At 35.2% G+C, this 26,645-nt stretch overlaps 1 protein-coding gene across 1 annotated transcript in view; it reads left to right on the forward strand.

The window, feature by feature from the left end:
• Positions 1-26,645, forward strand: part of LOC143237662 (5-oxoprolinase) — a 214,426-nt gene that overhangs the window by 181,060 nt on the left and 6,721 nt on the right. Inside the window, exons 27-29 of the mRNA XM_076477158.1 lie at positions 8,609-8,743; positions 11,090-11,239; positions 18,906-18,980. Coding sequence (XP_076333273.1) covers positions 8,609-8,743; positions 11,090-11,239; positions 18,906-18,980 — 360 coding nt within the window. The remainder of the gene's footprint in view (positions 1-8,608; positions 8,744-11,089; positions 11,240-18,905; positions 18,981-26,645) is intronic.

Consider the following 26,645-nt stretch of genomic DNA (forward strand, 5'->3'; position numbering starts at 1 on the left):
TGACTTTTCTTGGAGTATTGACAGTGACCTATGAGGCAGTGATAATTTTCTTATTATTTTGAAGGAGATTGAACATTGTCATTGCTATCCAACCTGCATGTCTCGGTGGAAGTTGAACCAGGCCAATTGGCCCACATTCACTGCTCTCTTGGAACTTGCTCTGTTGACATCTGTCTGCCATCAATAGATGACTGTGTGTTAGCAGTGACTGACTGTATTGTCCAGGCAGCTGCTTAATCTATTCTTGATACTGATACCTCAATATGTTTTCCAAGGTATCCTCATCTATGATTGAGTCCTGTCTTTGAAAAGGCATAGAAGGCACAAAAAAGTCCTGGGATACGGTTTGCTGGTATTCCACTCTTTTGAATTGCATTGCTTTCCAGTAGGCCCATTCCCTTACTCGGCAGGTTAGATTTCAAACCAAAAGGAATCTTGGATTAAATTCCCAATTAGCATTTCTTCTTCCACCAGTCCCAAAATCATACAGGACAAGATTCAAAAGTTCAACAGAAAGTATGTTTCCCATCCCCTTTCCATTTTGTTCCCCAGTGGCCATAAAATTGCTGTTGTCCAGAGCTTTTCTCATGTACCTAGCACTTTTGTTTCTTCCCCCACCTTCTTGGCCATCAACTTTCAAGGCAGACCAGTTGCCTCCTTTCTTTTGGGCTGATCATTTCTACAAGTATAATTGCCCCTTTACACTGGTAGACTTGAACTTGCTCTTGATCAGCTTCACCGTACATTGGATTGGGCCTGATAATGTTCACTGTAAGATACTGTACCATCTCTCTCCTGTTTCTATTACTATTCTTCAGGTTGTTCTGAACTGGATCTAGCAAGATAATGTTTTTCCTGATATTGTTGTCCCTTTCTCTAAACCTGGAGAGGATCTCAAAATTCCTTCAAATTATTGTCCAATGGCTTTGACTAGCTGTCTCTGTAAGATTTTGGAAATTATGATTAATGCTTGTCTTGTTTGATTCCTAAAATCAAACAACTTCCTCTTGCCCACTCAATGTGAGTTACTTTATCACTGCTCCACTGTGTACCACCTAATTTAACCTGAAACCTCAATCAGGAATGCCTTATTCAAGAGATGAAAATATCTCATTTCAAGTTCTTTGACTTTGAGAAGGTTTATGACACCATGTGGAGGTACAGTATTTTGCAAGACCTCCACTCGTATGGCCTGCATGGCTATTTACTTATGTTTTTTCAGAACTTTTTACCTAACTTATTATTTCTCATTCTCATACACAGGAACTTGGAGCCTCTCAGGACTCTGTCTTCAGTGTCATACTTTTTAGTATCAAAATGAATGCTATCACAACACAACGTCTTCCTAGTGTTGCAAACAAGCTCTATGTTGATGACTCCTACATTTCACTTTATTCCTCAAACACGAGATCTATTGAGAAGCAGCTTCAAGCTGCACTTAATATCCTGTTGAAATGGACCACAGCAAATACTTTTATCATTTCTTTTCCCAAATTGTTTACATGCACTAGTTTACACCACTAGAGTATGCAACCTGAACCTGAGCTCCATTTCAGGGATGCTATTCTTCCCATGAACCCTAAATAAATTTCTTGGAACATATCTTTGGCTGTAAGTTGACTTTCATTCTTCACATCAATCAGCTACATGTCAAGTGTATGAGAGCACTGAACATCCTCTGTGTCCTCTCTTCCACATCTCTGGGAGTAGATTGTTGTTTTGTGCTCATGACCTATCATGTTCTGATTTGATCAAAACTAAACTCTTGGTCTCTGGTCTATAGTTCTGCCAGGACCTCGGCCTTGAATGTGCTGGACTCTAATCATCATCTGGCACTTGAAATCTGTATGTAAGTTTTCTGCACTTTATCAGTCCTGAGTTTGTACACTGAGTCTCACAAACCTCTTCTTCATTTCCAGTATTTACCACTTTCTTTACAGTATGCCTCTACTTCAATCCTTAATCTAGTATGCAACCTGGGATTGTGTCTTCCTTCCTCATCGGGCTATACTCTTTCAGAACAGATGATCTGCCATTCTTCCTTTTAATATTCATATCAGGACACAGGTGGCTGAATTGAATAACTGGTAACGAGCCAACTATGGTTTATTACCATTCCCACCTGTGATCTTTGTTTGAGTCTTTTGAAAAAGGTGCATACTCCCAAATTAGAAGTACCATCTTCTCTTTCCAGAACATCTTTTGAACTAGCCTTCTTTTCTCTTTTATATAGATGGTTAAAAATAAAGTGACCTTGTGGATTCTGCCATGGTTTGTTGTGGCTCATTGGTTGCTCATGGAATCCCTTCTACAGTTTCTGTTGATATGTGTTAATTCATTGAGTACATATGTAAAAAAAAAAAGTGTGACATCACAATACTTCCTGTTCCTGTCATGAATAATGTTCTCCTTGAGTTATTCCTAACTACAGGTGGCAGCACTTATCTCAATATACTTAACACTCCCATTTAATTTATGTTTTACACAAACTTACAATTACTGTTAATAATCTCACAGTGACTCTAAATGTTTCACAATTACTTTCAGTCTGTTATTATAATCATCACTTTATCTGGTTCATTTATCCTTTGGTGCCAGTCCAACATTATCTCTGAACCTTTCAAATGCATTTCTAGCAAGTGGCTTTGTAAGAATGTCAGCAGTCATACTGTTTGTGGGACAATATTCCAGTTTTACTGATCTGTTCTACACATATTGGCGAATGAAGTGGTAACGAATATCAATGTGTTTTGTTCTTGCATGATCCACTGGATTCTGTGCCATGGCAATTGTTTCTTGGTTATCTTCCATGATACGAACAGGGTCATCAACTTCGGAACTTATTTCTTGCAGTAGTCTTCTCAACGATACTGTTTTCTGTGCTGCAAGACTCAAGGCTATATATTCTGCCTCTATGGTGGACAGGGCCACTGTGGATTGCATTTTGCTAATCCAACTTACAGCTGTTCCTGCTTGAATGAAGATATTTCCTGATGCAGACTTCCTATCATCCAGGTCTCCAGCAAAATCTGCATCTGAGTAACCAGTAATGACGTCTCCTGGTATCTTTTCAAACTTAAGACTAAGATCAGCTGTTCCTTTCAAGTAATGTAGGATTCTCTTTGCTACTGTGAAATATGCTGTGTTGGGCTGAACACAATATTTCAATATTGCTCCCACTGCATATGCAATATCTGTTCTTGTTCCCATTGCAGCATACAGAAGTCTGCCTACCAACGACTGGTACAAACTGTGGTCAACCTGAGTGCTAACACCATCATCCTTTTGCAGTTTCACGTTTATATCTGATGGAGTTGCAACTGCCTTAAACTCAATCATTCCAAATTTCACCAGCATAGTTTGGATATACTGTCTTTGATTTAACCATACACAGCCATTCTTTTCATTCTGAACAACACTGAGTCCAAGGATGTAATGGAGCTTTCCAAGGTCTTTCATGCAGAATTTTTCCTTCAGTGCTTCCTTTATAGTGATTATTTCATCATGAACATCAGCAACCAAAATAATGTCATCCACATATACTGCAACTATTGCTAGATTTTCACCCTTCTGTATGTAAAGACATGGATTTGCTGAACTATGGACAAATTCCAGTTCCATCATCTGTTCATGAAATGATTTGTTCCAACAGCGTAGTGACTGTTTTAATCCATATAGTGATTTTTTCAGTTTACACACAAGGTTTTCCTTCCCTGGAACAGCATAACCTTCCAGTTGTTCCATGTATATCTCTTCATCCAGATTTCCATTCAAAATGCAGTTATGACATCCACCTGGTGAATTTTCAAGTTGTTCAGCACAGCAAATGCAATCAAGGAGCGAACTGATGCATGGCGCACCACTGGGGTGAAGGTTTCCTTGTAATCCAGACCATAATTCTGCGAGTAACCTTTGGCCACCAGCCTACTCTTGAACCTCTCTACATTTCCAGTATTTCCATACTTATCTTTGAACACCCACTTACAACCTATAGGTTTTCTTCCAGCTGGTAATTCCACCAGATCCCAGGTGTCATTTTCTTGTAAAGATTCAAATTCCAGATCTGTGGCTGACTTCCACTCCTTTGCATTGTCACTTGACATTGCTTCACTTAATGTGCTTGGATCTAACATACTGCATAAGTTTGCAGTGTGACAAACTGATTCATTTGCTGCTGCCATATCAGCATACTCATCATATCCATAGCAGATGGGGAGTTTCCTGTTTCTTGCTGGTCGTTCAGCTTTATCTTTAGCTTTAACTTTTTATCTTACCATATGAAAATCTTCCTGGATTTTTCATCATACAGTTATCATATACAATGAAACGTACCTTCATAGACTTCATGTCTAATTTCTGTCTTGATGCATCTGACACATGTGCATATGCAAGACATCCGAACACTTTCATGTGTTCTACATCTGGTTTCTTCCCATACCATCTCTCATATGGTGTACTACCATCTTTTATTGCCAATATGAATATTCTGTTACCCACATATGCTGCAGTAGCTACAGCTTCTGCCCAGTACATTCTTGGTAACTTAGCATGAGATAGCATGCTTCTTGCTGATTCCATAAGAGTTCTGTTCCTTCTCTCAGCAACACCATTTTGTTCTGGACAATATGCTACTGACATCTCATGATGAATGCCTCTTGACTTCAAATATTGCTGGAACTCATTTGACGTATATTCTCCGCCATTATCTGTGCACAGGGTTTTTATGCTCTCTCCAGATTCATTTGAGTACAATTTCTCAAAGACTTCTGACTTCTGTCAAGAAATACACTCTGCAACATCTTGAGTAATCATCAATAAATGTAACAAACTACTTGCTGCCTCCAAGAAGTTTGCATAGGACCACAGACATCACTGTGTACCAGTTGCAGTCTTCCCTTTGATCTGATTTCTCCCACTGATTTAAATGGCTTTTTGTGTATTTTATCTTCAGTACCTCACAGAAACTGGCTTCAACAGACTTCTGGAATTTGATTCCACTTACATTTCCATTCCTGACAAGCTTCTGTAACTGTGAAACACTGACATGCCCTAGTCATTGATGCCATGTATCCAAGCCATTCATGCTGCTGTTTAAGGCTACTGTGGCATTCTCAATAACATTGGTCTTACAGTCCAGTTGGTATAGACCATCATCCTTTCTTGTACCCATGCCATGGAGTTGTCCTGATTTACCACGGATGTAACAGCGATTAACTCCAAACTGCACAATGTTTCCTTTTTCAGTAGCAGCTCCTACTGAAAATATATTGTTAGCTAATTTTGGTATATGAAGAACACTGCATTGTGACATGCTTTGAATTACTGACTTTAAATGTCATTTCTAGTTTACAATTTCCAACTCCAAAAGCTTCAACAGTTCTTCCATAACCAATCCTAACTTGCTGAGGTGTGCTAAACTTGTGATAATTTAATAATATGTTCCTCTGGTGTGTCATATGCCCAGATGCACCAGAATTCACCAACCATTCCCCATTTCCTATTCCTTTATCCTGGTTTGTTACAAAGGCAACACCATTGTTTCCATCAGTGTAATCTTCTGCCACATTAATATCCACATTCTTAGCTTTGTGGACCATTTCCTTCAGTGTTGGACAATTGCATTTTATATGTCCCTCTCTGCCACACTTGTAACACATGAAGCTGTTACCCCTTTTTTTTGTTTCTTGTGTTCCATGTGGTTTGAAGTTGCTGCAAGTGGCTAATACAGTTGATGATGTTTCATTTGATGTGGTCTTTTTTCTTCTTTTGTTCTTCATTAATTCACCTGTTGCACAAATTATAATGAGATATCATCAATTTTGGTTTCCAGGGCTGTTACAATTGTATCATAGCTAGCTGGCAGACTACCAAGTAAGGTAACAGTCTGATCTTCTTCTGCTATTTTCGCCCCAACAGCAGCAAGCTGATCCGTTAATTCCTTCATTTGTTTCAAATGTTCATGGATCGTCATACATGTTTTCATCTCACATCAAAATTACTTCTTTTTCAGGAATAGTTTATTGTCTAGTGTGTTCCTATCAAAGTGAACACGCAGTACATTCCATGCTTCCTCAGGAGTTGTGCATGAGGTGACAGGATAGAGTTGTGCACCTTGAATATTCAGAACAATTGTTGAAAATGTTCTTTCCCTTTTCCTTTGGAATCTGCCCTTGTTTAATCATTGGCTGTCTCTGCCAATACCTCTGTTTCAGTCACATGGCCCTATGGGCCTTTTCCTCTCAATAAATGTTCCATTTGAAATTTCCATGTGGCCCAATTATTTTCTCCCAACTTATCAATTGATATTTTATCTTCCATTGTCAAACTATTTCAACCTCAACTGTAATGTTCCTTTCTTTGATTTAGGTCTATTTTTCCCTTTATATGACTTGAGAAAATAGAGTGTCAATCAATATTTTACTTACAGTTTATCTTGGTATTTCACAATGACTTCCAGACAAAGGAAACGAATCACCCAGCACTTGTGATAAAGTATCCATGTAAATCCTGTGCCATCCAACAAAAACTGTCATCCAAAACTGTTCTACAGTAATCCTCAGTATCTCCTGGATTACTTGTACTAACAATTTTAAAACAGTTTCATCTGTTTAAGCACTATTAGAGCATTCCTGGGCCCATAACCTGTTGATATGTGTTTATTCATTGAGTACACATGTTCAAAAAAAACATTGTAACATCACAATACTTCCTGTTCCTGTCATGAATAATGTTCTCCTTGAGTTATTCCTAACTACAGGTGGCAGCACTTATCTCAATATTCTTAACAGTTTCTGTCTTTACTGCCAAGTTATATGCTATTTCACTTGCCTTGGATCATGTAGAAGCTATGCTGTACACTTATTGTACTATTTACACTAGCTCTCTTAGTTTTCTACTGACCCTGGAATTGCTTAGCACTAACTTTCTCCTGGCTCTCTTTGATATTCAACAACATCTGGCCTATTTGGCACCAGAGCAGATGAACTTAATTGTGCATATTCCATATATGGGCTATGGTCCTGTATTGAAATCTCAGCTTTGTGCCAGTTGTCATTTAACTTGGAGTGAGCAACATCATGACAAGCTTTTTCAGATCAAACGTTTTGGTTTTCCTTGGCTGTATTGTTTCTATAAAGTTCAGAAGGAGGAAGTCATTCTAACTAGGCTGTGCATTGGTCACAGTTTTTTAACTCATCGTTTTCTTTTTATCTGGGACTAATCCACCAGGTGTGGCCTTTGTAACACTCAAGTCACAAATGCCCATGTTTTACTGTCATGTTATTGTTGCAACTCTGAGCAGTGACACTTTTTTAGGCATGTCTTTTTTGCAGGTTTACCTCTGACGTTGGACATTGTCATTGGCAAAGGTGACACTATCCATCTTGTATTTTTAACTTTTTATGAGCCATTGGCCTTTTTAATTCTATTTAAGTTTTTGATCTGAATTTTTGATATTGTTTAGTTTTAACATCATTTATTTATACATTTTATAATAATTTTACTTTTACATTTTCTACTGGTTGTTTAATACAAATAGCATACTTGCTTTGTGCCAGTGAGTTCCAAACAAACAAACAACTTACCAACATACTTATTTGCATATTCAAAATTATTTAATATAACATTCTCAACCCTGTACAAAAAGATCACTGACACATTACTTGGGACACTTCCTTAAAACGTTAGTGTATAAGACTGGAAGAAGTGTTTGGTCTGTTACTATTTTCAGTATAGCTATTTCACCTAATGAAAGTGGAGATACACATCTAAAATCTGGTTGGATGTCAAATAATGCAATTCCTTTTATGTGACATTTTATATGTTTTAAAAACACTTTTAACAACTAAAAATGTTCATATAGCTCAAAATGTATTCATTGTTTCATCTTAAAAACTTAAAATAATTTTTGTTTTGTAATTTAGCTCTTCGGTCATAATACATAATAATTGTATATTGCACACCAAGTCTGATTATTTTGAGATAAGAAAAGTAATAAAGCAGTTTGTTTTGTTAAATTGTGTAATATTTAACAATCGAGTTATTACAGCTGCATTAATTCTAATAAAATATTAAGTTATTTCTTGAAATAGAACTTTACTACACAAGCATTTGACTATCAAGTAGTCAGTTTGAAAAAGAAATTTAAAAAAAATTATAATTCAAAAATACCAATTACCATACATAGTATGCTTCAAATACTTTACTGTATCAAATATGAGTTGGGAGATTTTAAATGTCTTGTTTGTCTTTTTTTGAAATATGTCATAAGTTACTCTAATTAAGAATACAGCTAATAACAAGGTTTTACTAGAAGACTAATTCATAGTGGAATTAGTTCAGAAAGAATTAGATTACAGTGGCAATAGTATACTTTGGTCAAATTATTTCACTTTCGATAAATTTTAGTTTTTTTAACAACATGTCATCATGATAAGTCAATCCCTCTGAATTTTTTTTAATCAGCTTATGCTGTTTATTTAATCAATGATCTATGATTTTTTTGTGATGTACTTAGAGTATTTTTACCAATTCTTATTGTTGATTTTGCTGTTTACCAACTTGAGTCACATTTTTTTAGTGAAAATAATTTTTATGTTGATCCTCATAGGGCACTGCTGTTTTTGACTTTAGCGGAACTGGTTATGAAGTTTATGGGAACTGCAACACACCAACAGCAGTTACTTTATCAGCCATAATTTACTGCTTACGATGCCTTGTAGGACATGATGTGCCTTTAAACCAGGTTAATTATTATAGTTTTTAATCTTACATTTAGAAGTGTTTTTTGTGTGTTGTGAGGCGTGAAAGATCTTGTGATTAGTTTCAAGATCATAGTACAATTTTTAATGGAGAATATACAAAAAATTGCTTTATAGAGAATATAATCTTATATTGGATAAAAATTCGTAACTTTATTTGTATTTGGATGTCCAACCATTGCATTTGGAGCTGTAGTGTTTCATTAAAGTACAAATAACTTGCAGACTTTCTTTGACTCGAGAATAGATCTGCAACATTATTGGGCATGGCATCATTAGAATATGATTTATATTCATAATCTTATTCAAAATTACCTATTATTCTAAGGGTAATTAAAATTATTCTAAGGGTAAGTGCTTGAAAACCATGATATTATACATTTTACTGCAAGAATCATTGGTAAAACTGAACACTGTAAATTCACTCCATACTATTTATGCCTATGTGTTGTACTTATATAACCACTGTTAATCCAAAGGTCAAGAACTAACATACAAGTACATATTTGAATTGAACTCAGCACTATTCAATTGTTATCAAAATATTTGTATACAAAATTTTTGAGCATTAGAACAATTAGCATAATGTGATATGACAGTTTTAAAATAAAGTCAGAAAATTCCTAGAGCATTTTAATTGCTTTTCTTAAAATTTGATTTAAAGTAATGAATAATGATTAGCAAGTGTTAATGTAAAACTGAATTTTGTAATAACACAGCAAATAAACAGACTTATCTCCCTTACTAACAGTGACAATAAGAAAACTAACACCTGTTGCTATACAAGGAGTTGGGAGAAACAGTTTAACCATGTGATGAGTGTTAAATGTATATAATGAAATTCAGTTGTACCAGGTGTTTTTTTAGTTATCAGATTTATTCTTTCCAAACATAAAATAAAACATGTAAAAAAGAAGCATATGACAAAAGATGTAAATGTATTAATTGAACAACTTTTTGTCTGTTTTACAAACCATATTATTTGGCACCTAGTAAGTTTCTTTTTAGCTGTTCATTAGATCAGCATTCTGTATAACATCAGTTTTATCTTATGTTAGTATTGTGTTATTTTGTGTCTGGTTTCAGATTTTTTATGTATAGTTGTTGGTTTTTTAAAGAAAAAAGGTTAAAAGAAACAACCTATTTTAAGTTTATTCTTTTGATAAGTGTATAAACCTTGTATCTTAAAGAATGTGATCTTTTCTTTACTTAAACACTCTTTTCTTTGGTTGAACAATCATATTTTTCATTGATTTGATTGTTGATTAGATATTGGGGTATCTTATTCTCTTAAATTAAGTAGACAACAATTTTTTAGTTTCATTTCAGCAACTAGTTTTAAATACCAACTTTAATTTCTCAATGCTTTACATCAAGCAAAATTTATTTATGAAAAACTCTACAAGACCAACTAACAGAGTTGGAGTAACATGGTATTTAAATAATTCATTAGTGTAATAATAGAATAGTATTACTTTCTCAATAATAGTATATTTGATTTATAATTGGGGTAATAATATTACAATTACTTTCTTTGAAAAAAACAAAGTTTGTCTCATAACATTCTCTTTGTTGTACACCTACATTAGTGTTCTTTTCCTTTTTAAAAGCCAAAGTAAGTGTCATTTCATAAAATATTAGCAGTTAAAATATCATAAATATGATTTAATTTTATATTCCTGCCAATATCAATTTCAGAAAAAACAGCAGCCCACAAAATGGCTTTATTGACAAAAAGGACTCTGTTTTTTTAATCTGATTGATTGCATACATACATGCTGTGCAATCAAATTAGCTGGTTGCATTCAGAATACAAAAAAGGCATGATAGAGATCTTTTGTTGTAGATAAACAACTTCTTATTATTAGCTTCATTAAACTATCAGTTAATAATTGGTTGAAAAACTCTCTTTTCAAGTATAATAACTTACTTTAAAAATGTATTTGTTATGCATAATTTGGAAAGACTTGCAAAGATTTTCATCTACAAAATCATCTGTATTTTAATTATTGTATTTTACTATTTGTAATATCCAATAGAAGATTGTTTGTTACACTCAAAACTGTTAAAAACTTGATATAAATTTGATAAATTAATTTCCAGATTTAGATTTAAACAAAGTAAGAAATATTTGGAACATTGTTTCAGAGGTCAAGAGAAAGAAATGTAATGAGCTATGTTTCACTTTTTATATAAGGGCATTATTTTAGTGTTTTTTCTTTTTTTCCTGAAGAAATCATTTATGAGTTACTTTTTCAGTTAACTCTACCCAACACTGGAAGCTAATTACATTAACTAATTCTGAAATATTACCTGTTTTCTTTATACAGGGATGTTTAGCTCCTGTTAAGGTAGTTATTCCTGAAGGTTCTATACTTGGTCCATGTAAAGATGCAGCTGTAGTTGGAGGTAATGTTTTGACATCTCAGCGTATTGTGGATGTTGTTCTCAAAGCATTTGGAGTTTGTGCAGCTTCTCAGGTACACTTTCACTGTATTATGTAATATTCTTATAATTAATTTTGGAAATCTCAATTTTAGCAGTATATTTATTTTAAAAAATGTAACTTGGTAATGAAGAAAGTTGGTGCTCATACCTTTTAACAATTTCTATAATCATGTTATATCATAGTTATAAAGACAATGAAATTATAATTGGTTTTGGACATTCTATTACAAAGAATTAGATATGTTTTCAAATAATACTTGAAAGGCAAAATATTTTTTTTAATTAAGAAGTTTGAGAAAATATTAACAAAACTTGACTCACTGGTGGAATGTGTGCAAACTTCATAAGCATGGTAATTGACTGTATGGGAAAATGAGAATGTAGTTACTTGGTGATTTATGTGTTTAATGCATGTATATGTTGTATGAAGTACAAGCCAACCAATAAAATATAAGATTAAAATAAGGTAAAGGATAGAAATTGTGAATAACATGATCTCCTATTTTGATTATTGAAAGAAGAAGAAAAAGGTAAGTTTATTTTATTTAAGAATTTTCAAAGTTTCATTTCAATTTTAGTGAATGATGATAGTTCATTTACAGTTAGTGTTAAATAGAGAAAATATCAGGTGCCTCCCAGTAGCACAGGACTACAGTGCTAGAAACTGGATTTTGATACTCGTGGTGGGCAGAGCACAGATAGTCTTTTGTTTAGCTTTGTGTTTAACTAAAAAGAAACAGAAATAACAGATGAAATATAACTTTGACCTTTAAGAAGTTTTATAGATTATGAAAAATAAATATAAAGACTATAAGATAAAAAGTGATTTTATTCTCATCAATGAAAATCACCTTGCATTCATGCTATTCAAACTCCAATAGATTCCTTAAATCATTAAATGTATACAAAACTTGTAGTAAAAATTATTTAAAAATTCCAATTTTTTGTATGCAGCAGACTTATAATATTTACTAAAAGTCTAACATATTTTGTAAATATATGCTCATTTAATTTGTAATTATAGTAAACATAAAGTCCATACTATGTAAAAATTATACTGACAAACACAACACCAACATAATTTATAAAATACAATGCGACAATTTCCACGACTTCTATATTGGAGAAACAAGCAGAAAAATGAAAACTAGATACAAAGGACACAAAAAAACACCACCACACATTTTTGAACACTGCAAATCAAATAAACACAACATAATCATAGAAAACACCCAAATACTAAGTTGGGAAACAAATATAAACAAATGCAAAATTAAAGAAGCTCTACTTATACAACTACAACCAAAATTAAACTAGTATAAAGGAACACCTTTATACATATACTAATTAATAATCTAACATCCAATTGCAATGCCCCCTAGAATCTCGTACCTATATATACTCTTCGTCCCCAGACACATGCCTGGCAACAGTTAGTTGCTAACTCTCATAAGACATGTGCCTGGCAACAGTCAGTTGCAAATTCTCTCTGTGTTAACCTGAAGATGACCTAGGAAGGTCAAAACCCTTGTTCTCTGCTTATCAATAAAAGTGTTAATACTCATACCAACCATTCTGAGATACATTTTTATTTGAAGTGGGTTTCTCATCATCAAGAAAAATACCCATCTTTTTTCATTGAATCATTAATTTTCAGCAAAAATATTTTTTTAGAAATTCTGATATTTTCTATACAAAAGACTTATAATATTTACTGCAAGCTTGCCAATTTTATGAAGATACATATATTGATGTGTTGACACAATTGTATCACAGCTTCACAATATAATACTTGACTTGTGATTGCTATCATTCCACTGTCTGGACCATTGATATCTCTTGCACACAGCACTGATATACTCCATTACCTGGTTTGGTCTTTCTTTTTCCAGACTTTAGCAGCTTTAGAGGATAATGCCCTTTATTTTCAGTATCCCATATGCCTCACATTTCTGTGATTGTTTAGACCCAAATTTATTTCTATCTCTTGTTCAGTGTTACTTACAATGCATTTCTTCCTTTTGGAGTCCCTGTCATCTTCTGTTTTTACCCCAAGACCAATCTTTTCTGAAGGTATCCTCTCTACTTCTACCCTTACTAGATGTGTCTGATAACTTTTCAAGTTGGTATATTATTTTCTGAATTACAAACATTTTCACATTCAATTAGTTTCTGTTCTAATTTTCTTGTTTCCCATCAATGATGACTCTAGGACCAGATCCTCCAGGCAGATATGTAGATAACTCCACACTTTCATATTACTCTTTCTGTTTTGGCTATTTTGTCTCCTGCAGGATTTCTGCTTCCACCAGTCACCATATTACCACCTACTCACTGTCTTTGAAATGGGTAAATATGCTCCTGTTTCATTCCTCTCTGTTTCCATCAAAGAGTACTGCCCGATGGCTGGTATTGCCTCCCAGGGTATGCTTATTTCCCTAAATCTGCATCAAGACAGGATAATGGTATGTGTTCAGTATATCTACCTTACTTATATCAGTGCCTACTGAAAAATGAAGTGTTTCACAAGATCACTTGTGGTAACCTCATGGTATACAAATTTACTCATTTGTCTGATCCATATCATACTAATTGTGTGGGCTACTGTGGAAAAAGCCAGCATCAGAGAAGTGACTGCCCTTTTCTTTGGCTCATGCTTCTTGGCTTTTAAAAATAAGGTTTCACAATCACCCATTGCACTGTCTCTAATAAAAAGACCTTTCCATCTGGTGGTCCAGTGTTGATCTGGTCACTTCTCTTGGTCTCTACATCATGAATTCTCCTCCCTGTTGTTCATGTGGGGCATGGGAGACCAGTTACTACCTGCTGGAGTTGTGGACCATGGAGAATAATCATTTGTTGGGTTTGTCACAGTATGGTGTAAATTAGGGAAGTGGTGACACTGTCAGTATAATACAGGTCAACCCTCCAACAAATATTGTACTTTCCTCCTGTAGCTAGAATTATGTTTAGTAAAGTTGGGTTGAGCACCTTAACTACACTAAACATGTTGTTTCACCAAGCACTTTTGTGAGTGTATGGCTGACCATAATCACATTTTGCTAATCCATGCAACACTTCAAACTCATTTTTTTCCCTTCTCTTCCCTTCATTTCAAGCAGAGTGTTAAATTGCTGCAAAGTTATGCTGACAGAGTCTGAAGTAATTTTAGCTTTTTGTGATTATTCAAAATACTAAATATTTAATAATGCTTGACCCCTTCTACTATTTGCCCCCTAATACTAAAAATGACTGGTGAAGAAGATGTGGGTAGGTTCTGCTTTCCATTTTGCTACAATAAATTCAGAAGCCAATGTAAATTCTGATATAAATATTGCTAACAATATAGAAACTATTATAACTACTTTTAAAGCCTTACTCATGCAGTCTTCCTTTAAAATGCAGGGTGATCCAGTAGTCATCATTTACTGATCAGTGCTTTTGGGCATTAATGCTGAATTGTCTGCTGGTGCCACTGGCAGATTCACAATAGTATAAATGTTCAGTTTGTTTACCACCCACCATTTTTTTTATGATTTTGAACAATATAAATATTTTTTTCTCAGGTCTATTTACCTTCAGTATCTATAGAGCAGGATTGTTTGTTAGCCCTAATCCCAAAGAATCTTTTTGATTTGTTCCTCCTTTCTCTCAGGTATGTTCTACTTTAAATCTTGAACCAATTTCTCTCAGCTGCTTTCATTCTCCTGATTCTTTTATTCAGGATCAAATATCTTCTTTGTAGTTTTCATTCATTGCATATATCGCTGATTATATTCATTATTACATAGTTTAAATGTTTTTTTAATACTTTAGCCCATCATGTACTATTGCAAGTTACTTGTCTACCTTTTTTATCATATTTTCTCTTCATCCTTTTTTTTTTGCAGGTATTTCATCTAAGATGGTTTTCCATTCAGAAGAAGCACACTAACAAGAAATTATTTAGGCTTTAGCATCATATTTTGCTTCTGGTCATTGGCCCTCTACAAGACTATCAGTAGATGTTTACTACATATACCTCTTGATCTACTCATTATTTCTCTTTGGTTTTGGATAATTTGTGTTTTAAAGTCTTTGAATGGGTTGGATAAGATCATTTCATTTGTATAACCTTTGGGTTTTATGATCTATTTCTTCTGTCCTTAATTTCACTTTTGTATTTTGCTCCCAAGTTTTCATTTTTCTCTCTCTGGAAGCTTCCTCTTTAAGGGCATTGATTAATCCACTTTGGATACACAAGAAGCTTAGCTGTTATAACAGATTAATACTATTCGTATTCATTCATCATCACAACATTTTATTGACTTCTGTCAGAACAGGAGGAAGGGGTTATTAGGTCACTACTCTTTTCTTTGGTTTCCCTTCTAATTCATAAATCTTCTGTTGAGCAGTCAAAACATTTAATGGTTTTTCTAGTTTCAGTACTTTGATATCAACTTTCATGTTTAGATAGATGATTGGTTTATTCTGAACCTATCTTACACAAACTAATTTGATCACTCAAACTGATACATTTCTTGGTTGGAACATCCACAACTCCAAATTTCATTTTGTACCAAAACACAGTATTTGATACATACATTTCATATGTGGGATAAATATGGTTTGAGGAACACTTCATCCATTTTCTATGGCATTTTAAGTTTTAGAAAGTTCTGTTCATACTCTTCTGTCACCCACACCTACCACCAAAGACATACTTTCTCTTTTGGGAATAATGTTCTCCACTTCGCAGAATTATTCCATTGGGACTTGGTCACATGCATTGCCTTCAATTGCACCTTGCTTCTCAGTATATCTGACATTATACTTAATATTGCAACAGCAAAATCTCCATTTTTTCACATTACTTTTGATCTTCATCTACTCACAGATACCTCTAGTGAGGTTTGAGTCACTGTGTTAAGGAATCAGTATAATATTGATTATTGGATTCTTTAAGAAGCAACAACTTAACATATTAGAATTTTCAAGATACCTGTCTCAAGTTTCAGCCCCTTCTTCATTACCATTCTGTGTTATTTCACACAAGTTACTCTACTGTGGTAGCTTATATCAAAACACAGGGCGTTATTCGTTTTCAAAATCATTGTTTACTTATCACAGAGTTTACCCTTTTTGATTTATCAGTGGTTTTGCAAATGTTTGAGTCATTTAATTATCATTGCCTTCAATCGTCTTCTTCCACTCTATTGCTTTTCACTCCAAATTCAAATCACTTGGCAGTGAATGCCCTGAAATAGTATAAGGAAAGTTCCTTCCTTTGTGCATACTGTCTACTCCACCTTCTTTTTCACATCTTCCATGGTCAAGATCAGTAACTTGAAAAGTCTTAGGAAAGGTTGTTTGTACGTGACAAAAAATCATGCTTTTTGGATTTTGTTCCAACTATTTTAACAGATTGGTTTATGCAGTTGGTCTGTCTTGTTTACTTGGAACTTCCTTTACATTTTAAAAATAAATTTCAAGCTATGTTTCACCAAAATTTGCCTTTAACACTGTCTTTGATTTCCTGTTCATAATATCTTTTTGAGAATAATCTGCAGGCCAAGTGGTGAACAAATATGAATTTATTCTTAAAATTGTATTTAAATTATTTTGCCTCTGACTGCATTTTCAAGCCAAATGTAAACCCTAGCAGGTGAGTCTGTTTATTTTGCATGTGGACTCACACCTTTGTTGTGCATTTTTACCCAGATCTGGCTATAAGGCATAACATCTCGTTTAACTATAACAGAGGCTTTTAGTTTTGTAGAATCGTTTAATTAGAAAAACAGCATAGTCTCTTATAATATGAGTCTGTGTTTGAATGGATTGTTTTGTCCAATCTGGGTTTTTGCATGTTTCACACACCTCAAAGATCGAGACAAAATTCTTGTCTCTGTGCTGCTGCTTTAAAAAAGAGTGATGCTCTCTAAATGTGGACAGAAGATGCTGTCTAGTGAATGATGATGCCTTGATTGGTACCTTTCCTAATTGTGCTTACTTGTTGTTACATAGTATTCAAGACATCAGGGACATAATAACTCTCCATACAATGTCTCATAGCTCCAACCAGGATTAAGGACACTTTGTTGCTTTATATTTATTTTTATTAACCTAGTGGGTGTCTCATTGCTTTGGCTGTTTTCTGATCAGCCTTGCTCTTTTCAATTCTCCTTCAGTACCTGCTGACTTGGACAGCCTTGTTGGATGTAGATGTATGGGGAAGGGGGACTTTGCCTCAGGAGTATTTCTAGTCTTTAGAAATTACTCAACCACTCCATTAAGAATCTTCCACTACAAAGAAAAAAAAAATGTATTGAAATCTGATCCTGACTGCCTCTAACTGCACCTGAGAATGTATCCATTCCATGAGTAAATACATACCCCTTGACTCCCCTTTCCGTATATGTTATTTAAAAGATGGTAAGTACAAAGAAATACCATGCTGAAAAGAATGCATTTCTGGGTGTCCTCATTCAATGCAGTATATTATGTGGCTGATCCACTTTACTTTTTTACCATAAATCAAGTCTGTTGAACCCACTGTGTTTCTGGATTATCTTCATATTTGCTTAATCATATTTTCAATTACTTCAGTCTAGACCTCTTATTATCTTCTTGTCTAAGAATTCAGATTTCAGTGAACCAGAGGTCCTTATGACTTTTTTACTTCCTCCTGTACCACATATTGTTGGCAAAATGAGAGCAACTAAACATGAAAATGGGTTTAATATTTCAAAGGTATATGTTTTTTTTAAATTTGTTTCAATTCTAAAAATGTAAAATATAATTTTTTTGTCTTATTTTAGCTTTTCCAAATCCTTTCATGGTGGAAGATTAGACTCATTATGTTCAGTTATATAACAACTAGAATGTAAAACCACATTAAGGATCTACATTTAACTACTTATAAATGGTTTTTTCTGGACCAGTAATATTTATCTGATTTTAAAAAACTTCTTATATGTTCACAGGTTTTATTAGTTAAGACATGCCACACCTTAAGTGGCAAATCCTTCATGTCTGAAATGCTACAAAGTATGTGTAGAAGAAAGTTAACTGTATTAAAATTCACCTTGCAAATTTGCATATGTTGTGAAGCATGCTTACTATATACCTGTACCAGCATGATTGTTATCTAAACAACTATGGACAAAGATTTATGTTATGAAACATAATGCAATAAAGCACACAGTAAACAGTTAAGACTGTTATTTTCACAAGAATTTTACTGTCTGGTGTTTGGAAAATTGTTTCTGCTATATATTTATTGAACCTTCGTTCTGGACTTTGTGAATAACATATTGATCTTGCTTATGTTTAGCCCTGGCTTTAATAAATGTTTTACACAATGTTGTATGAATTTATGGAATAAAGTCACAAGGTGGCAAACGTTTTTGTAAATCAGTTGCTCTTTAAGGAAGTTCATAACATAGTATTTTGTATATAAAACCTAAATGATACAAAAAATATTAATGATTTGACCAGAATGTTTAAATTGAGAAATGTACTGGTGAGTTCATTACAGTTATAGAAATAACAACAGTTTTATGTAATAAGTTAGTTCAACTGTATGCTATTTTAAGTTGATCAGTAGTGTGCATATAGGCTATTTTAATTCTTAATGTAATGCTGAACAAGTTTCTGAAGTAAATTTATAGCATCCATGTTTGAAAGTATTTTATACATGTCTGTTTTGCAATCATTTAGGGTTGTATGAACAACATAACTTTTGGAGATAATGAAGTTGGATATTACGAAACAGTTGCTGGTGGTGCAGGTGCCGTAAGTGTCTTTTGATACTGTTATTACAGACTATTGCATAAATGTAAGAATTTTCATATAGTGGGTTCTCTTAAGATCACTTTGGGACTAACACACAGACAGTATGAGAAAAAAATTTATTCACCCTTTCTTTGTTTTTGGTCATTTAGTGGTTTTTATGGATAAGCTTTATTTGAATGCTTTCTCCAAGATGAAATGACTTGATTGGCACTTACTGAAACTCTTACAAAAATAACATTTATTGAGGCACTAAACATAATTATTTCAGAATTAGTCTTGTACACAGTAGTTAAAATAACATTGATTTGTGTGTTACTGATCTGTAACAAAAGCATTGTTTTGACAGACTTTCTTTGTTGGAAAAGTATTTGTTTATAGATTAAATAAATCTTCTTTTCTTAAAACTGATAACTAACATTTCAGTCTTCATTGATAATTTTTTTTTACAAAATTTTAAAAACTGTGTATGTGATATCAGAAAGTGTTTGAAGCATTATAAATTCCACACTTGCAACAAGCTTGTTAAATACATGATAAAAATACTGAGAACATGTATCTTCTATTCAATGTAAAGTATTAAATAAACTATAAAACAAATGACTACAGGATATACCATTTGTCTTCAAAAAACATACATCATGCAGCAAAGTCTTTACCAACAATTTCAGCATATTTATTTTCATGATAAAATCTATGACACAGATAAACATTCAGTTATAGCATGTAGTATATCATTTTCAGGAAGACAGACAAATTTACCATTAAAGTTATCAGTACCATGTAGTACAAAATGTATAAACAATAAAAGTTTTGCTGGTTCTAAACAGTAAAAAATTTATTCAAAGATACAGCTACCACCTAAATTATAAAATATACAGGAAAAACAAAAATAACCAAGAATCCTGGTTAGTTTGATAAGTTGTACTAGAATGTATGAGCAGTACTATTATAACAGATTAGTGCATAAATATGAGCATTTTCATGTAGTAAGTCTTCTAAAGTATCAGAAATCAAATTTATTAACCCATTCCCTGTTTTAGGTCATTTGATGATATTTTATTTATAAGCATATTTAACTAGTTACTCAAGTAGGTATGAATGAAGCATACCTTTCTAATAATATTGAATGAAAATATAAATAATTATTTAAAAAAATGTTATATTTATCCTAGGTTTACATATCAAAATGAATTTAGCTGGTTATCACTTACATATTCAGGTAATTTAGCATTATGTTCTGTGAATCACATGTGATGCACAGGAAAGGGACAGGGTTAATTGTAAAATAATATATCTGATGCATCTTAACCAACTTTGGTTACAATGGAAAAAAAACAGTCATAAGGTGTACTGAATAAATTTAATCGATGATATTTTAAAAGAATTATCTTTTTTACAATTTTCAGTAGCCTGTTACACTCATCATCTTCATGCATCTAATCATAAATGTATCTGTGTAACATTTTTATCTGCCTTTTTTTTTTCTTTATCATTGTGACACTCATGATAGCTCAAGTGATCAAAAAATTTTCTTTTTCTTGCAGGACAAACATTATAATCTTAAGTTATCACACTTCTTTTCAAATTGGGAAGTCCCTTGCACATTATTATATTCCACAGTTCTTAACTTATTCAGACACTATTACACCCCTCAGTATGGATTCCTGTATGTGGTGAGGGGACCTCCCAGGGAAGGTTCTGCTCTTTCAGTCTACCTCCTCTGGGATCTAAACATCCACTCACATGTTTGCCATGTGTGGTGACCCGTGAAGGGGAGGAGAGGATCCTGATGGTTGAGGGGCCCAACCCTAACACACCACTTTAGCCTTGAATTCCTGTAGACAGGCAGTCTTGGGGTGGTCCCCAGGGTCAATGGGCTGGTCCACTTGAGCTATGGTCAACCAAGTACTAGTGTTGGATGTTCTCAACAGGTGTTGTAAACATTGTATCTGATGCTAGTGTTTGGGTATAGTGCTCATGAAACTCTGGCATTGCTGCATGTTCTTGTTTGGCATTGTAGTGCTTCCCTTCATAGGGCTCCATGGTGGGTGGGGTCAGTGGGCTTTAAAATGTAGCTTCTTTTTTATGGATACCCCTCTTTCTAACAAGAAAGTAAATCATTGGAAAACAACCACACATGGACAAGTCTGTTGTATAGTCAACATTACAACCAGATTCTACACCTCATTTCTGATTCTCCCTTCCTTATCTGAGAAATCCTTGGGTAGATGTCTCCATTTTTCATTCAGAAGGGATTAGAGGAACTTGCTGGCTCCCCAAAGTCAGTAAAGAAATTGCACTCTGGAGACATTTTGGTGGTAACATCTTCACTGCAACATACCAAACTCCTCTTGAAATCAAAAGTCATTGGGGATATACCCATGAAGGCTAATCTGCATGCAACTTTGAATTTTTCCAGAGAAGTTATAGTTGAGAGGGATTTAAAGAACATTCACAAGTCAGAAATTCTTGCTGGTTTCTCGAGCCAAGGCATTACTACGGTATGCCAAATCTTCACTCGTAAAGACAGAATTATGGACCCTACTAATGTTCTGATATTAACATTTACATCACCACATCCTCCTGCCACAGTCAAAGCAGGATATCTAAACTGCAAAGTATGGTCTTATATTCCAAACCCGCTCAGATGTTTTCAGTGTCAGCAGTTTGGTCACTCAAAAACATCATGTCGTGGTTCTTTGGTATGTGCTCATTGTGGTGGTAAAGACGACGACACTTACAAGTGCAACCTGGAACTACACTGTGTTAACTGCAGTGGCCCACACCCCTCTTACTCTATTTCTTGCTCTAAATGGGAAGAAGAGAAAAAGGTGCAATGCTTAAAGACTGTTAATAATATCACCTACTCAGAGGCTCAGAAATTATCATCTCTTACTCAGTCTCAGACATATGCTGCAGCACTCTATTCCATTACTACAGTGTGAGTGCGGATGGATCTTTCTATGCCTCCAACAGAACAATTTGGTAAACACCTTAAGAATCCATAATTTAAAAAGTTGATGCATCTATGTCTACTTCCATCTCTGTCCCTATCACTCCTTCCAGTGACTGCCCAGTTTCACTTCCTTCAGGTTCAAATGTTTCCTCAGGTCCATCCTCTTTTGCAGCCTTGAAAAGTGAATCAAACATTCATTCATGCCCTCAATCATTGGAATCTTTGTCCACAGGCAGAGACCTGCCTACCCAATCCATGGCAGGACCCATGGATGTTGATAAGTCTTCGACCAATGAAGAAAAAAAGGTTGCAAACAGAAGATCTTCCTGCCACATTCTGCTCCACATAAATAACAATGGCCACTCTGATCCAGTGGGACTGTCAAGGTCTTCAATCGAATTTAGATGACATTAAGGATTTGATTGATTCTTACCATCCCGTGTGCTTTCCTTACAGGAAACGTTTCTGAAACTGGGTAATACAGTCACCCTTCAGCAGTTTTCCTTCTATAGAAACGACAGGTCATGTGATGGATGAGTGCGTGGTGGGGTGGCATTGCTCATTGACCAGCGTGTGCCCACCCTATTCTTCTCACTTGATACACCCTTGGAGGCTGTAGCCATCCATGTTTCCTTGGGTTGTACCATCACTATTTGTTTTCTCTACCTGCATCCTGAAGAGATCAATAATCAGTCAAACCTTGATGCCCTCATTGAGCTGTTACCATCCCTCTTTTTACTATTGGGGGATTTTAATGGGTATAATCCTCTTTGGGATGGTGATAGTATTAATGAGAGGGGTTGTGCTATAGAGCATAATGACCTCAACTTGTCTCTTTTCAATACTGGTTTTTATACTTATTTTCATGCACCTAGTCAGTCTTTTACTGCTATAGATCTTTCTATCTGCTTCCCTTCACATTTCACTTACTTTTCTTGGAGAGTCGACAGCAATTCACAAGTCAGTGATCATTTTCCTACCATTTTGAAAGAGACTGGCCATGGTTGATGCCATCTGATCCATGTGCTTCAATGGAAGTTGGACCAGGCTAATTGACCTTCTTTTACCACTCTCTCAGAAGTTGATCCTGCCATCATGTGTGAGCCATCAATAGATGACTGTGTGGCAGTAGTAACTGACTGTATTGTCCAGGCAGCTACTTAGTGTATTCCTAAAATCTTGACACACTTCCCACAGTATCCTTGTTCTTGATGGAATTCTGCCTGCCACATGACAAGAAAAGCTCAAAAACAGGCTTGGAAAACCTTTCATAGACATCCCACACTTTTAAACCACAATACATTTCGGCAGACCTATAGACCATGACCCAGCTTTGTCATTCAAGCAAGATGCGTTTTCTTCCTCTCTTTTGCCAGCATGATGTTCTCATTGCCCAGACCTACCACACCAGTCCCAACAGTAATCGTCAATGGCCTGTCACCACATTCAGGCTAAGTCAGGTGCATCCATTGACCCAACCAAGATCCGTATACTACGCTGAGGCAAAATTCTCCTCCAGCCTTCCACTCAAGCAAACCTGTCTTACTTATGTAAATCCTGGAATACAACAATCAAAGTTAGCTGTTTACCCATCAATAGCCCTACCAGCTTGTTCTCTGTGTTCCTGAAAGGAGTTGACACATCCATCCAACCTTCAGAAATCAAACTTGCCTTAGAAAGCCAATACAAGATTGACATATATACTGTTCATAGAATTTTCTCCAAGTTCTATCAACCCACCAGGTTCATCAAGATTGCTTCTACTTCAGAACAAAGTGCCAATCATGTTCTACTTAATGGGTGCTACTATCATATATTCCATTTTAGTGCCGAGCACCCCTATTGCTGACCCACTAAGGCCAGGTTTCCTAAACCTGGTAATTCTTCCATTCAACCATCTGATGTCTTACAACAACCAGTCACAGATTCACTGCATATATAACAATCAAAGAAAGTAATAAATCACAGTGATTCATATAACTTCCCTCGATACCACCAACTGGTAAAGTCAGTATTACCCCACAACTCACCATGAGGAAAGATAACTCTTCTCAGTTTTAGGACAACATGAAATTTCAACATTTCTGAACCCGAAAATAAAAAGCTGAATTTGTTGCCAAATTCTCAAGCCAGACACAAACCATGTGAACTGAGACTACAAATGCACCAGGTCAGACTGACCTCACAAGCACAAACAATCAGAAGGTACAAACCGACACTGCAAGAAGACACACATCTCAAGATTGTCTAGACAATCGATGAAGAAAAACTAAACTCCCTAGTAGCACAAATTGAAACCAGAGTTTTCAACAGTTGTAAGCAAACTTGATCAGTGGTAGAATAACTAGTGGTCCCACTCCTTCCTCCTATGCTGGACAAATTATTCCCAAATTTTTTCCAAAAATGAAGACTAGAGAGGCACAATGCCTTGGCAGCAATGGCGAACATTAGTATTCCCTGATTACTCCCAGTTTTGCTTCCAGCTCTGTTTATTTGCTTTACCTCAGCTATCACAGGGCCCAGTCAGGGTTAGATCTTTCAGTGTCCTAGCCTTTTTTTTCCCCTTCCAGTTATGTTTAGTTGTTTAGTGTAGACTATTCAGTGCTCTGAATGTGAAAGTGGGTAATTCTCAGGGTACTCCTGTTCCCTCCTACAGCAAAATTCTGGGTATTTCTTTACCCAAGCCCTAAAAAGAGGTCTGTTTTGTCTGTTGTTTCTGTATTTCTATAATCCGTACAGCATCTACAGTAATGCAATTCTTAACTTTGTTGACTTGCCCTCTCTGCATCCCCCTGTTTGTGACATCGTGTTTTCAACCACAAGCAAAGCTCGTTCTTCCTAACTTCGTCCAGCTTTACTAGTCTTCCTCGCAGCTACGTCCAACCAATATCAAGATTACCACTAAACAACAATCAAGATAATTACCATTATTGCACTTGTTCAGCATTACCATTTTACTCATAAAGTATATCTTCTCAAGTTATATCTAACCATTGAAGACATGTGGAGCTGAAGAGTTTTCCCATGAAGGTTTTTAAAACCAAAACGACTACCATGTTAATGTGATGAAATAAAGTTTATTACATTCAGGGTAAGTTATTCGGTGTCCCGGAGATGAAAATGGGTTTTCCTTGGGGTACTCCTGTTTCTCCCAAAGCTAAATTCTGGGTATTTCTATACCCATGCCCCAAAAAGAAGTCTGTTTTCTCACTTTTTGCTTTGTATCTTCAGTAACACTTTATTAACTCTATTCACTTGCCCATCCTATATCTTCTTGTTCATATCGTCATAATTTTTCTATTACAAGCATAGCTTCTTCACAGCTACATCTGACTGACCTCAAGATGACCACCAGAAGACAACCAAGGTAATTACCATTATTGCATTTGTTTTTGTTCAGTGGTACCAAGATACTGATTTAATATCTCCCCTCAAACTATGTCTAACCAATGTACACGTGTGGGGCTGAAGAGGAACAACAGTTTCTGAGCGCCTGTGGGTTGCCTCTTTGTTTTCACCTTTGAGGTTTTAAATCCAAAACGACTACCATGATAATAAATTTTTTTTAAAATCAGGCCTGTACACATTCTCAGCAGGCTAGATATCAAAGCCAGAAGGATTCTTGGATTAAATACACCTCTAGCATTTCTACCACCAGTTCCAAAGTCATATGGAACACAATTTGAAAGGTTGATGGTCAGTATATTTTTGCCCCCTTTCAATTTTGTTCTCTAATGGCCAGGAAGTTGCTGATACCCAGAGTATTGCCAATACTCTTGGTGAAAGCTTTTCTCATGCATCTAGCACTTCTGCTTCATCCTCTGTCTTCTTAGCCATCAAACCATGGGCAGAATGATTGCCTCTTTCCTCTCAGGCTAATCGTCTCTATGACTATAATCACCTCCTTACACTGGTGAACTTAAACTTGCTCTTCATTGGTCTGGTAGTGCATCAGTTGGACCTAAGATATTCATTATGAGATGGTGCACCATCATTCTCCTGTCTCTCTTGTTATTCTTCTGATTGTTTTTAACCAGATCTGGCAGGAGATTGTTTTTCCTGATGCCTGGCACTAAGCTATTGTCCTACCATTCTCTAAGTCTGGAAAGGATCCCAAGATTCCTCCAAACTACCATCCAATTGCTTTGACAGGCTTTCTCTGTAAGACCTTAGTGGGGATTATTTATGCTTGTCTTGTTTGGTTCTTCAATTCAAACAACCTCCTCTCACCCACTCAATGTGGGTTCTGAAGACAGCTCTCCACCATGGACCACCTGATTCGACTTGAAACATCAATCAGGAAAACCTTTTTCAAACGAAAACATCTTGTTTCTGTATTTTTTGGCCTTGAGAAAGCTTATGATACAACATGGAAGTATGGCATCTTGCAAGACCTCCACTTATATGGGTTGTGTGGCAATTTACTGATTTTTATTAAACATTTTTAATGAATTAATGATTTCAGGTCCATGTGGGTTCAACACTTTCCCATTCTTTCCCACAAGAACTTAGAGTCCCTCAGGGTTGTGTCTTGAGTTTCACACTTTTCATTATAAAGATTAATGGCATCAGTGGACAACAATCCCCTACAGTTGCAAATAGTCTCTTTGTCGACAACTTTCATATCTCATGTCAGTAGTGAAATATGAGATATATTGAGTGGCAGTTACAGACTGCCCTCAGTCATTTACTGATTTGGACTACAGGAA

The sequence above is a fragment of the Tachypleus tridentatus genome, chromosome 13 (assembly GCF_004210375.1).
Source record: "Tachypleus tridentatus isolate NWPU-2018 chromosome 13, ASM421037v1, whole genome shotgun sequence".
In the NCBI taxonomy this organism is placed as follows: Eukaryota; Metazoa; Arthropoda; class Merostomata; order Xiphosura; family Limulidae; genus Tachypleus; species Tachypleus tridentatus.